The sequence below is a fragment of the Rhincodon typus genome, chromosome 28 (genome assembly GCF_021869965.1).
Source record: "Rhincodon typus isolate 14 chromosome 28, sRhiTyp1.1, whole genome shotgun sequence".
Classification (NCBI taxonomy): domain Eukaryota; kingdom Metazoa; phylum Chordata; class Chondrichthyes; order Orectolobiformes; family Rhincodontidae; genus Rhincodon; species Rhincodon typus.
Genome location: NC_063359.1, coordinates 24,525,241 through 24,540,338, shown reverse-complemented (window position 1 = coordinate 24,540,338; position 15,098 = coordinate 24,525,241). Strand labels below are relative to the sequence as shown.

The following is a 15,098-nucleotide window of genomic DNA, read 5'->3' as shown; positions in this document are numbered from 1 at the left end:
CTCCCTTGTCTGCTCCATACTCACCACCACCCCGGCACTTTCCCTGCAACTGCAGCAAGTGCTACACCTGCCCCTACACCCACCCCCATCCCAGGCCCTAAGAAGACCTTCCACATCAAACAGATGTTCACCTGCACATCTGCTAATGTGGTATACTGTATCCGTTGTGGCCTCCTCTACATCGGGGAAACCAAGCGGAGGCTTGGGGACTGCTTTGTGGGACACCTGCGCTCGGTTCGCAACAAACAATTACACCTCCCAGTCGCAAACCATTTCCACTCCCCCTCCCACTCGTTGGACGACATGTCCATCCTGGGCCTCCTGCATTACTGCAGTGATGCCACCCGAAGGCTGCAGGAACAGCACCTCCTATTTCGCTTGGGAACCCTGCAGCCCAAGGATATCAATGTGGACTTCACAAGCTTCAAAACCTCCCCTCCCCCGACCGCATCCCAAAACCAGCCCAGCTCGTCCCCGCCTCCTGAACCATTCCTCCTACCTCAAGCCCCACCCCCATCTCCTACCTACTAACCTCATCCCGCCTCCTTGACCTGTCTCTCCTCCCTGGACCGACCTATCCCCTCCTTAACTCCCCACCTACATTCACCTATACTGGCACCAACCCTGCCTCTTTGACCTGTCTGTCTCCTCTCCACCTATCTTCTCCTTTATCCATCTTCTATCCGCCTCCCCCTCTCTCCCTATTTGTTTCAGAATCCCCTTCCCCTCCCCCATTTCTGAAGAAGAGTCCCGTCCCGAAACATCAGCTTTCCTGCTCCTCTGATGCTGCTTGGCCTGCTGTGTTCATCCAGCTCTACACCTGGTGATCTGAGATTCTCCAGCATCAGCAGTTCCTACTATCTCTGCTATCTCCTAGATGGTTTGCAAAATCTCAAAGATCCTTAGTCAGCAGTTTACAAACCCATGACCATCAAGGAGGAAAAGAATAGCAGATTCATGGGAACACCACACCTGCAAATTTCTCTCCAAGCGACTCGCATGCTTGACTTGGAAATATATCACTATTACTTCACTGTCATTAAGTCAAACTCCTGGCATTTCCTCCCTAATGGTATTGTGGGTCTACCTAAAGCACATGAACCACAGCATGGACAACACCAGTTCAAGGCGGCACTTCACTAACACCTTCCCAAGGGCAACAAGGGATGGGTAATAAGTGCTGGCCTAGTCAGCAACACCACATCCCATGAATGAATAAAAAAAGCCAAAATTTGGAAAGACGTGATCATAAACCACAAAATGAAATATTCAAATTTTCCTAGCAAAATCATTTGCAGACATTCAACCCCAATAACATGTCTCTCCTATCTTCACTTTAATTTCTTATTCAACTGACGAGGTCTCAAGCATTTCCTTCGACAGCTTTCTACTCCTTCACCAAATGTGATTTTCTTCATTATTCTTGGAGACATACATCATAGACTAACTGACATTTTTCAATAAATTGCAAGTTTTTTTCAGCTATTTTGACTTATTCTAGGTTAGTAAACAGCATATCCATTGGTATGGATCTTTTCTTCTAAAATGTGACCCAAGTCATGCCTGGATCGCACTTTCTGATCATAAAGCCCAGCTTAGTAAACATTTCAACAATGATCTGAAGTAGGTAGCTTGTCTAGTCATTTCGTTGAAGTCACATTTTTCTGAGAAATATCATTTTTGATCCACTTCAAAAAAGTGACTCAAATAAGTCACCTTCATAGAACTGAAAATCAAAAACTATTTCTCTCTACTTTTGGAACTCAAGTTCCCAAATAATAACGCAAGAAACCTTCATCTAGTCACACTATCCAAAAGTACCAATCGTTTTCAAATGATTTGACAACTCCCATGGTTACAAATATGACGATATAAATGCTTTAAACAGATGGACAAATAGAATGTTCCTATCATATAAAGCAATGATGCATCTTATAATGCCATTTTGTATCAATATTTAAAATGCAAAGCACCATTAGACGCTTGCAATGCTTCTCAAAACTACTAACAAAAGGTAATAAAGATTAATGGAATGAAAACAAAATACTAAAGTTGCTTGAGATTGAAAATGAAAACAAATGCTAAAAGAACTCAGAAGATCAGGCAGCATGTGTGGAGAGAAAAATAGTTACAGTTGCAAGTGCAAACCTGAAACATTTACTTTGTTTCCCTCTGCTGCCAGGATTCCTTGAGTTTTGCCAGCAATTTGCTTTATGTAAATCAGCAGGCTTAGGAGAAGTAGTAACGTAATTTCAAAGGAAACAAAATTCCAAAGCTTAGCCAAATTCAGATTCGGATAGGGTGAATAGCTAGGGTCTTTTTCCCAGGGTAGAGGAGTCCAAAACTGGACGGTATAGGTTTAAGGTGAGAGGGGAAAGATTTAAAAGGGACCTAAGGGGCAAGTTTTTCATGCAAAGGGTTGTGTGTATATGGAATGTGCTGCCAGAGGTGGCAGTGGAGGCTAGTACAATTACAACATTTATTAAGGCATCTTGATGGGGATATGAACAGGAAGGGTTTAAGAGGGATATGGGCAAAATGCTGGCAAATGGGACTAGATTTATTTAGGATCTCTGGTCAGCATGGATGAGTTGGACTGAAGCATCTGTTTCCGTGCTGTACAGCTCTATGACTCTATAACTAGAGTCAGAGGAATTGTCATTGCTTGAAAAAATTATAACGCAAACATAATGAAACATCTTCATGTATTTGGCCCCATGTTTGTGCATGGCAATTTTTGTGGAACTGGTAACATTGTTCTTTAATTGGCCTCATGTTAGTTGTGGTCAAAGTTAATTAGCAATTGGAACTAGCAATCATTCATTTCATAATTACTGTTGTTACAATTGCCAAGGAATCTACTTGAGCTGGATAGAAGTTTAATAGGACCATAGGAGTTGTTCTACAGGAAAAAAGACCAAAAGCTCATCAAGCATTCCAGTAACTGCATGCTATAATAACATAATGCATCAGCTGAGTAAAAAGATTTTCTAGAACACTATCACTGGTACATATTTAAAAACCACTTTAAATCTAAACATTTAATTTTGGCTATCCACAAACCAATGAATGTTGACAAGCAAAATGCCAGTGCTTTATCAGGTATCTGGCACTGAACACTGAATTAGTTAAAGTGAAATTCAGTCTTGTATCTTTTTTTATTCATATTGCAGTTTTGCATGTCCATAATTCTAAACCTGCACCCATATTGATTTCACCTTGTTAATATGAGACGGTCCAGGTTAATTCGCTGCTGTTTTGCGATCCATGCTGAGCAGTACAGCTTTTCAGCAGTTTTCAATACATCCGTATTTAATCGCTGAAGCAACTGCTTTTCAGAATTCACATAAAGACGCTCTTGCTTGAGGTGATGAGCCAGAGTGTGAAGATCAGGCTTCACCATCTTCAAATGGCTCAGCAGAGTATTCCTAATGAAGAAAGATAGATAACTTTTCAGCAAGTGGGCACAGCTTGTGCAATTATGACTTGAGAATGTTTTTTAACTCCACAATATGCACTGGGTTAGTGCTGTTGGCTGCATCAAAATTTTTACAAGACAAGAAACTTTTTCTCTCTCTGGCAATCTGAAGTTATTCCTTTGAGTCCCCACATAAGACTTGAAGATGCACAAGGTACAGGCTCGCTCTAGGCTTTTACCAATCCTATTCCATAGCAAGCAGTTCACAGATCCCACGATTAACCCAAGCTAATTCTCTTCAACACATTCTGCTGTTTTAGAACCCCACCTGCAGATGGCAATTAATAACAGTCATCTAATTATAGAAACGTACACGGACATACATTCAACTTCTGAACACATTTTACAAGTATTTAAAATTTATGTCCACCAACTCAAATAGATTTTCCTTCCACATTAATAACCATGACAATGCAGGAAAAAGAATACTGTATATCTTACACTAATATAGAGAACACATAAAAAAGGTCATGTTTTAGTTATCAAATATTTATTATCTAATACTGCAGTGAAAACCACACAATTGGCACCAAATTTTTATATTTGCACTGATTTGTAAACTTTAATAAATCATGGAGAACCAGAGCACCAGGAGGACAGTTAAATTTATTTTAATACATTTATTCCATTGTGTTTGACAGTCCCATTTATCATCTCATGTTACAATTCATGATTAATGATTTAAACATACAAAGAAATTATGTACAAATATTTCATACAAAATAGATTCTTAAGTAAGGTTTTTCATTTTTGACCAATCTGTTTTTTAGATATGCAGCTGCTCATCAGCACAATACACTGGATATCTTCTGGACAGTAACACTTTAGTGCTGGATGCCACACCCTACCACTAAGTGCCAGCAACTACTTCACAAAAAAAAAAAGGTCCACCTAACTTGGTCATTAAGGATGAAGGCATCATTGAGTCTAACAGTCGATAAAAAAATTTGGCATGTCATTTCAGGATGGAAAACAAACTGTCCAGTCACAGCATGACTCTGTATAGTTCCTCTTATGTTTGCCTGCACAAGGCCTGCATTGATTAGTGTCAAGAAAAAGTGGTTCTCAATCTAATCGGCACTGGCACATTGATATCACAAATGCATATTGACTTTAAAATTTTTGACAAAATGTGGAAGAGAATCTCCTAATCATAGAATCCCTAGAGTGTGGAAACAGGCCATTTGGCCCATTGAGTCCACACTGAACAGAAAACCACCTAGACCTACCCTATCCCTGTAACTCTATTTCCATACCCCCGGAGACTAGGAGTAATTTATCATGGCCAATCCACCTAAACTGCACATCTTTGGATTGTTGGACAAAACCAGAGGACATCCATGCAGACACACAGGGAACGTGGAATGTCCACACAGACAGTTGCCCGAGGATGGAATAAAACTCGGGTCCCTGGCGCTGTGAGCCAGCAGTGCTAACCACTGAGCCACCGTGCCACTCCTTGAGGATTTCCCAGTGCAGAAAAAGAAACGCATTTTGACTGTACCATCTACTTTGAAAGGCAAACACTCCTAACCTGCAGTCTGTTATCTCCCTTTCTGGCAGGCCCCTCTGACTGGGGATTACTTTCTTCCACTTTCCTGGATGTGGGTCCTGTAATAGCTAGAAAAATAAGGTAAATAATGGAACCAGATACAACACCTAGAAACAATTAATGCTTTTTCTACAGCTTCAGCAAACAGTGGAGCTGAAAAGACTTCTGATCACCAAGGTCCAGTCTTAACATTGCCCCCTTGCCAGAGGCATAATGACTCTCAGGTTCAAATATCACCAGTCGTCTCTTTCTCTCTCTCTAATGAGTGTGCAGCCCTATGGTGATAGGATCATAGAATCCCCAAGGTGTGGAAGCAGGCCATTTGGCCCATGGAGTCCATGCCAACCCTCCAAAGAGCATCCCACCCAGACACACACCTCTAACCTATCGCCATAACCTTTCATTTCCCATGGCTACTCCACTTAGCACCTGCACATCCCTGGACATGGGCAATTTAGCATGGCCAATCCACTTAACTTGCACATCTTTGGTCTGTGGGAGGAAACAGCAGCACCCAGAGGAAACCCACGCAGACACGGGGAGAATGTACAAACTCCACACAGACAGAGAGGGGGGAAAACGAACCCAGGTCCCTGCCGCTCTAAGGCAGCAGTGCTAACCAGTGAGCCATCGTGCCACCCAGATGGTCCTCTGGGACAATGGCAACTTTACCACTTACTTAAAAAAAGTACACAGTATAATACAATGAAGTTCAAAAATATCAGATTTACATCAAAGTTAACTGGATTAGTAGTTCAGTGATAAGCATCATGAGGGATAATGTAACAGAACAATATTAAAACTCAAATGCAGAGGGATGACATCTTCATCACAAAATCATATTCACTGGATGATACAGCCATAGAAGTGTCTACCGGAAATCCATAGGGTATACCTTAACACTAACACGATGTCAAAATAATAGAAGGATGTCATCAATCAACTGTTGAACACCAGAACAACATTAGCTCGTATAAAGTAAACCACTAAGTCCCTTGAGCCAATACAACAATTTAGAGAGATCATAGCTAATCTGTATCTTCACCAAATCTGTACATTTTAGTTCAGTATTCCTCAATACCGTTCCGGAACAAAAATGCAGCAATCTGAGTTTTGAAATCTGACCAAGAGTCGATTCCAGATTTCAACCAGCTTTCATGCATAGATGCTTTCTGACATAATCCCTTAAAGGCCAACGTCCAGCACTTCAGACTGGGTTGAAGCCTGTGTCTGTAACAAGTTCTACCTCTTGAAATTCCAGGAAGATTTCCAACCTTCATGTAGCATCATAAGAAGGTTGAATCCAAAATGCAATTTAACACCCTGGCCTCTCCCTGTCAGAGGGACAGTTTCCCCACAAAGTCCTAGTTACCATTCAGCATGTCATCTGCTTGAGCATACATCTCAGGACTTGCTGGAACCAATTATCAGGTAGTGACCTTGTTAATGGGCAACATCTGCTACCTATATCAATTATTCCTCTCCCCGCATTGTCAAAACATCCATAGAATCTTTTAATCAAGAACCATCCTGCCATTAACTTCCAGGACTGGCCTCTCAACCAGCTTGCACTCTCAATTTTAAAGACAAGCTGTTGCCTACAGTCTAATGGTCATTTTCATGCCAGTTCCAAACCAAAATTTTAAAAGATAAAAAGACAAAAACAATACTCAAATCAGGCAGCATCTGTAGACGGTGAATCACTGCAGACATTTCAGGTCAATGACCTTTGATGACAACGTAGGAAAAGTTCAAAATACAGCAGGCTTAAGCAAATGAAGGTGATTACTGAGCTCACTAAAATGCTAGACAAGGACTGACTGAGTTGGGAAATGCATTTAGCTGGACAGAGCACAAAACACAGCTCTAATGTGATAGAAAATATAAAATATGGTCAATTTACATTACTGTGAAGCCAATGCAAACCCTTGGATAACATATGATAATGTTAGCCAGAGGTCTTCAAATCAACATACTCAAACCACATGGGACATTAAAATTTTACTAAACACCCAAATACAAATATACACATCCAGGACAAAGCATTAATTCTTACGCTAGGATTCCATCTCAAATATGCATAGCAAGGCGGTTTGTGCAATACCATCAGTAGAACCAATTTTATACACAACTTCTCAGCAATCAATTAGAATTAACTTAAAAAGAATAATAACTTAAATTTTTAGTGTAAACCACAACTTTATTTTCCATCTCCAAACAAATAATACTCAGACCAAAATTCTTATAAATGAGCAAACTATTGTAACTACAACTGCAAAATTTCATTTTCACTTCCAACTTCCTTCATTCTCCAAAAATACACTGCCTCAGTTTATGGATTTTTTGATCAGTCTAGTCATTTTGGTAGTTTTATCATCACATGGTGAGTTGCTCAAAGCTATCTGAAGTTCTCTTATGCCAGAGAACTCTCACATATTACAGTTCACGCATTACATATTGATTATTTACTGAAATTCTTAGTACAGTAAGACTATTAAATCACTAGACTGTCATTTACTAATTTTTATCCAGCAGATGGGCATTTTCGGATCTTACTGACCGTGTATCAAAGTCACAGAACACTCTAGCACAATTTGAATCAAGGAAACTACCAATAAAAAAGCCCCAAATACATAAATCAGAAATTTATTTTGCTGTGAAATTAAAACATTTCAGGATAAATGAGCATAAAAGCAATGATTTAAACTGAAAAACCTTGTTACATCAGTTGTGAACATAAGGTATTTAACAAGACACTGTTCTTGGATTCAACCCACTGGCATTTCTAAAATCTAATACACTTTCAGATTTCCATTGTGGGGAAAAAAGTTATTATTCCAATGAGCATGATAGCAACTGTCATTGACAAGCACAAAAACATTGTTCGGGTTTATAACCAGCATTTACATTGGAGAGACAAGCAATTATTTTTAAATTTATTCTTGATTTGAGAAACAAATTGATTAATTCTAAAAGGAAAAATGCACAACCAAAACTAAAGTATTTGCATTAGACTTTCACTTTTTTCTGGTGCTTAAGGTTGAGAATCCATTATGGCTTTTAGTAACAATTTAAAAATAAATGTTTTAGATCTAGTTTAAAATAAAATCAATTAGAAAATTCACACTTGCAGTTCAGAAGTTGTCAATTAAAACTGGGGCTTTCAATCTCACTACTGTCCAAAACCTGCCACATCTGAGAAAGTGTTTTTAAAAATCTAATATTTGAGGCTTCTTACACTTTGTTTTTAAAAGCACAGGTAATGATCAATTCCTAGTTTAAAAGCTTTGGAGAAAATGAATTACTACAAAACGATACATGGTCAGAAAACTAAAACATCATACAACCATGAAAGTGTTTTTTTTTTTTAAAATCAGTAGTTTAAAATAGATCTTTCCAAAAACGGGGCATTGCTGAAAATAGACCAATACGGCACTTTACAGAACAGTGAGAATGATTTCTGCATACCTCATCTCAGTAGACATACATAGTTCTAGTTCAAATTATTTGTCCAAATTGACTTCCCAAATGTTTGGCTTCATTCACTGAGTTTCCAGTACTACTTGTAAGAGTGACATTTCCACAGCTTAATTTATGCATATTACCATATACTGAGTTAGAGCTATTGCTGAGCACATCTAGCTTCTCCAACTTTGCAGTATCAAAAGAATCAATGCCATAAACATAAATGACCTTAGAAGAAAAATGCAAATTATTTCTCCATTAAATGCAATAGTGCTAATTTAGATATAATTTTCTATTATCCACAAAACTACAATGTTTCAGCAATCTACAAAGTGAATGAACAAATCAGGGTCTGAAGTTTTTTTGCATCAAGTTACCATTGTGCCTCCTTCCAAAGGATTTCCTGGTGAAAATATTCATCAGCTCAAAACATCAAGTCTTTTTTCTTCTCCAACACATGCTGTCTGAATATTTCTAGCATTTCAATGACAGATTGTGTGTAAACAGTGCTAAAGCAAACTATATGACTTGTGCATTGTCATTTTCAATTATGGTTTGAATAGGAGGAAAGAATGAAATGATTTATCCCATCGGGTTGCACAAAGAACACCAAAGAGCCAATTTGCAATGACAGATACAGAAAATATCAGAGTTGGCTATAAAAAGGTGGTGGGATGAATCACATATTACACAACTAGGAGCAAAATTAAGGCTGATGCCATGAATTGCTGTCTCAAGGTTAAAGCATGCGCCACAAAATCACAGAAGTTCGAGTTACCTTTGGATTAAACAGTTAGCCAGATATGCAACAGCAGGGATCAAAGTGACCATAAGAGATAGGCACAGAATTAGGCTGTTCAGCCATGTGATCGTGACTGATGTTTCTCAGCCCAGTTTCCTGCCTTCTCCCAAAATCACTGATGCCCTTACCAATCAAAAACCTTTCTGTCTTAAATAAACTTGACCTCCACAGCCCTTTTCAGCAATGGAGTTCCACAGACTCCTCACCCTCTAGCTGAAGAAATTCCTCATCTCTGTTCTAAAAAGGTGGCCCCTTCACTGCCCTCAGGTTCTAGTCTCTCCCACTGGTAAAGACATCTTCTCCACTTCCATTCTATCCAGACCTCTCAGTATCTGAACTCCACTGAATACAGACCCAGAGTCCTCAACTCTTCTTCATACAACAAGCCATCATCCTTGGGATCATTCTCAAATCTCCTCTGGATCTCCTCCCCTCAACCCCAACATCAGCATATCTTTCCTTACATATGGAACCCAGAACTGCTCAACTGATCAATATTTCAAACATATACGGTCTAACCAGAACCTTGTACCATCTTATCAGTACATCACTGCTATCATATTCTAGTCCTCCTGAAATGAATAGTAACATTGCATTTGCTTTTTGTCATGATAACTGAACCTGCATGTTAGCCTTAAGGGAATCCTGAAAGCAGATTCCTAAATCCTTTTTGTGCTTCATATTTCAAAAGCTTTTCCCCACTAAGAAATTAGTCTTAGCCTCTATTCTTCCTACCAAAGTGCATAACTTCACTTTCCCACTTCAATGCCCACTCTTCTAACCTGTCCAAGACCTTCTGCAGCCTGCCACAACAGAACTCAACACTATTTGTCCCTTCACCTATCTTTGTGTCATCTGCAAACTTAGCAACATTGCCCTCAGTTCTTCTGTCCAGATTGTTAACGTATAGGAATAGCTGTGGTCCCAACACTAACCCCTGCAGAACTCCACGAGTCACGAACTGCAATCCTGAAGAAAAAATCCCTTTATCCCTACACTCTGCCTTCTACCAATCAGCCAAACCCTATCCATGTCAGTACTCTACCCCTAACATCGTGGGCTCTTATTCAGCAGCCTTCTGTGCAGCACCTTGTCAAAAGGCCTTCTGGAAAATCAAATAGATCACATCCGGTTCTCTGGGACACTCCCTGACTCCACAATCTCCTCAGCTAGTGCTTTCAGAATCCTGGAATTGATGCAACTAGGTGATTTATCCGCCTTCAGACCTTTCAGCTTGCCCAACACCTTCTCCTTCATGATGGCCACTACACTAACATCTGCCCCCTAACTCTCTAAAGTTCTGGTATGTTGCTGAGGTTTTCCACTGTGAAAACTGATGCAAAGTACCTATCAGTTCCTCTCTCATTTCTTTGTTCCCTATTACTGCTTCTCCAGCCTCATTTTCCAGAGGTCTAATTTCCACTTTTGCCTTTTGCTTACCTTTTATATATCAAAAAAGACTCTGGCAATCTTTCATTAGGCTAGCTAGATTATTTACACTCATTTCATTTCTTCCCCCAACCCCATTGCTTTTTCAGTTATCCTCTGCTTTTTTTCTTTTAAAAAAGGTTTCCCAATAATCTTACCACATTGTATGTTTTTTTGTTATTTTTTCCTTGACTTCCCTGGTCAGCTAGGGTTGCCTCATCCTCTCCTTAACATGTTTCTTTTTCCTTGGGATGAATTTCTGCTGTGCATCTTGGATTACCACCAGCAACTCCTGCCATAGCTACTCCATAGTCTTCTCTCCTCAGCTCCTTTACCAATCAATACTGGCCAGTTCCTCCCTCATGTCCTTATGAGTATTCTGAACGTTCGGAATATGTAATTTCATGTTCAAACATTTGTGCTCAGTGGCATACCAAAATTGAGGAACAGATTTTTCAAATTACAATGAGTAGTTTACATTCAACATCTGCTGATTTCACTTATAGTTGAATGATCATTTGTTGTCCAAGATAGTCAGTCTATCACAACATTATTTTCCCAACGTGTGGAGAGAGCAATACAGTGCAATAACATTATTTGCAGTTAACTTTTCAGGACTCTAAGAAATGTATTCCTCAACCCAGGTATACAACACAAATAAGTAACATGCAGAAGTTCACTTGCTGCTTATATAAATTAAGGGCTTGCCTTTGACAGTAGTCTTTTTCTTAAATAGGACCCATCTCTGTAGTATAGACATCTGACAAGAGTCAGAAAAACCAATCTGATGCACCGAGCCCAGAGATGTACAAAAAGATTACATAAACGAAAGGGAAGTAGAATTAGATTTTGACCAGAAATACCCAGCAAATTCAAGAGTATCTGAGAGAACAGTTAATATTTCAAGTCAAAAAAGTCCTTGAAGAGATACATTCAACTTGAAACATTAAGCAATTCTCGCTCCATTGATGCTACCAGACCTGCTGAGTATTTCTAGCACTTTGTCTTTATTTCTGATTTCCAATATTCACAGTATTTTGCTTTTAGATCGACTTTTATTAGTAGCATGCCATCAGCAATAAAAGTGGAGTCCTTTTGTTTCTTCCTCATTTGTATTTTTAGATAACACTAAAATTTACTGCACTACAGAAACAATTATATAGAATATAAACCAAAATTAGATGCAGAACAATTGTTCTATTCATTTCTCATCTAGTTCTACAAATGCAAATCAGATCATAAACAGGATAAAACCTATCCAATACAGACAGAAAACAACAAAATATGGTCACTCATGGAAGAAATCCTGCATATACAAAACTAGGCTTTCGATATCAGTGACCATTTAGCATTGACAAGTTGCATTCGGCCACAATGTCTCTTAAAATGGACTGGAATTTAACAAATACAGGCCAACAGGATTTTTTTTTGGAGGGGGTGGGAAGAAGAGAAAAACAAAAACAATCACAACAGTTTCAATGTAAACCCAGCCTGTTCGTATGTTGGCGCAGCAGCATTAGGTTCACAGACAACTCAAAAGCAGAGACGGAATAAAAACCAAAAGAACTGCGGATGCCGTAAATCAGGAACAAAAACAGAAGTTGCTAGAAAAGCTCAGTAGGTCTGGCAGCATCAGAGAAGGAAAAAAAAAATCAGTTAACATTTCAGGTCTGGCGACCCTTCCTCAGAGCTCAAAGAAAGAATGTTGCTTTTGAAAATGGGCATATTGGAAGTCCAACCAAAGGAGCTTTAAGTTAAACTTTAAGTTAAGTTCTAGCTGGAATTGGGATGATCAGATCAGAGAAAGCTCCCCTAAATATTGAGAGAAAAATAGATTGTACCATCAATTAGAGAGTCCTGCCAGAAGATTAAACTCTGCACATAACAGCATTTGCATAATCTCTCCACAATATCTTTGAAGCAGAATTTAGCTTCTAAATCAATGATTTAGAATTGGACTAAAAGTCCCCAATTATGTATCTTGCTGATACGCTCTCATTTTTGACTTAACATGAAGTTTCCCTCCAGCCTTGTGGGATATGGAAATACGTTACACTGCATCATACAGAATCCAAATCTGGGCTAAGGATTGTGTTACTGGACAGTAGTAGTTGAAAATTTCACTGCATGTGACATTTAAGATAATCCATTAAATCATATAACACCTGGACTTCCAAGAAAAGTGCAACAGGCATACCAGGAGAAGCTCCAGCCATACCTAAATGAGGCTTCAATCTAGTGAAACTATAACAAGAGAATATGCATACATAACAGTGGAGCAGCTCACAACAGAAAGCTAGGCAATTCCTAGCCAAGCTGATCCCCTATAGGTAGAGCACTGACATTTAACTACCAATATGAAAATTGGTCCAAGAAGTTCCTATTCATAAAAAGCAAGACAAAAAAGTCAACCTGGTGAAATACCATTCTTTTAGTTTTCTCTTGATCAAAGTAATGGAAGGGGTCATCAACAGTGCTGTCAAGTTCCAATTACTTAGGAATAACCTCCACACTGACATTTAGCTTGGATTTTGTCAGGGCCCTTCAACTCCTAACTTCATTACAGCCTTCATCCAAAAAACAGGCAAGAACAGAATCAGGGTTCTTGTGACACAGTGGTAGAGCCCCTGCCAATGGGCCAGGAGGCTCAGATTCAAATCCAACTTGCTCCAAAAAGGAGCACAATAACACCTCTGAACAGACGGACTGGAAAATATCTACCCAAGTGTGCATATTCTTTGAAGGCATTTGTGGCACAGTGATGCTGTCCCTATCCACGAGTCAGAACACCTGCGCTCATGTCCTCTGTTCCACAAGGTGGGTCAAAATATACTTGAACACGTTGATCAAAAAATAATCTACTCAAGAATGAGAGCAAGGTGAAGCAAAGCACCCTTGACGGAGTATAGCAGCGAGAAGCCAGAGTTAAACTGAACACAATAGGAATCAGGGGAAACTGTTGGCTGGAAACATACTTAGCACAAAAGATGATGATTGTGATGCTGTAAGTTAATAATCGCAGTCCCAGGACATTACTATAGATGGCCTTCAGGGTAGTGCCTGAGGTTCAACTTCAATTGCTCCAATTAGCTTTGCTCTCAAGGTTCGAAGTGGGAATACTCAATGATTTCAGAGTTCAGCACCAATACAAAATCTTCATGCATTAAGTATAGCTTGATCTATAGCAGACTTGGGCTGATAAGGGACAAGTAACATTCACAACACACAAGTGCTAGGAATGACCATCTCCAACAAAAAAACAACTGTCCATTTCCCACAACATCCAATGAAATTACCATCGCTAAATCCGGACTACCAAAATCCTGAACATTACCATTTACCAGAAATGGAACTGCAGAAGACCAGATTTCGGCCACAGGAGTAAGTCAGAGACTAGGAACCCTACAATAAGCAACTCTCATCCTCACTGAACCACACCTGTCCACTATCTACAATGCACAAGTCAAGAGAGTGTGACGAAATACTCTTTACGTGCCTGGGTGACAGCAGCACAAATAAACAACCCATTTGAATGCCACTCCATCTGTCACCTTCAGCATTTACTCCTTCCATCACTGGTGCACAGCTGTAGCAACGTAGACCATCAAAAACATGCACTGCAGCAATTTATCCAGGCTCTTTCAACAGCATGTTCCAAACTACAAAATTTGCCAGGTAAAGTAGCACACATGGCAACACTACCACCTTCAACGTCCACTTTAAACCACACACACATCACACTGACTTGTAACTGTTTCGCCATTCCCTCACTGCTGCGGGATCCAAACTGCAGTACTGCCTTCCTACGAGCACCAAGGTGTACCTACTCCTATCATTCCTCCAAAAAAATTTACTGAGTTTTCTAATAAAGTTATCCCTCCTTGAAGGCTCAAAGTTGTTCACACAGAATATTTAGTATGTCAATGACCTCCTACACATGCTTACAACAGTTCCATGCCTTTTTTTAAAACCAGCAATAAGCTTTCGGGTTGATATGAAACTCATAAGCAGAACAGAATGCTGACAATTTCCTTGTTTTCTTGTGCATTAACAGGACATTCTGTAGAAAGTTAGCACAACTAAGAATACAATGACACATCAGGAAGTGGGATCATGACTATGGGATGAACCACAAGGCCTAATTACAAAAAAAGAGTTGCAATTCAATTTAGCTGTGCACAACATGAATTTCATTGAAATCCATTTGGATTTTATGCAATTACAACTGTTGAAAATGTAACCCGGCAAGGAACTTATATTTTCGTCACTAGAAAGCAACACTTCATAAGCAATCATGTAGTACTCATTTTATCTATTCTGAAGGAAAAGGACAAGCTAACAAAATCACGAAGTAGGCAAACACAATTATAGTA

The 15,098-nt window shown here is 39.4% G+C and overlaps 1 protein-coding gene across 6 annotated transcripts in view; it reads right to left on the bottom strand.

The window, feature by feature from the left end:
• gapvd1 (GTPase activating protein and VPS9 domains 1) overlaps window positions 1–15,098 on the bottom strand; it is a 127,820-nt gene that overhangs the window by 95,327 nt on the left and 17,395 nt on the right. For 4 of the 6 annotated variants that reach the window (XM_048613480.1, XM_048613481.1, XM_048613479.1 and 1 more), the window contains exon 2: window positions 3,219–3,428. In XM_048613480.1, coding sequence (XP_048469437.1) covers window positions 3,219–3,403 — 185 coding nt within the window. In that variant the 5' untranslated portion in view covers window positions 3,404–3,428. Of the gene's footprint in view, window positions 1–3,218; window positions 3,429–5,012; window positions 5,099–15,098 lie in introns of all 6 variants that reach the window. The other 2 variants (XM_048613482.1, XM_048613485.1) reach the window with 1 other exon arrangement.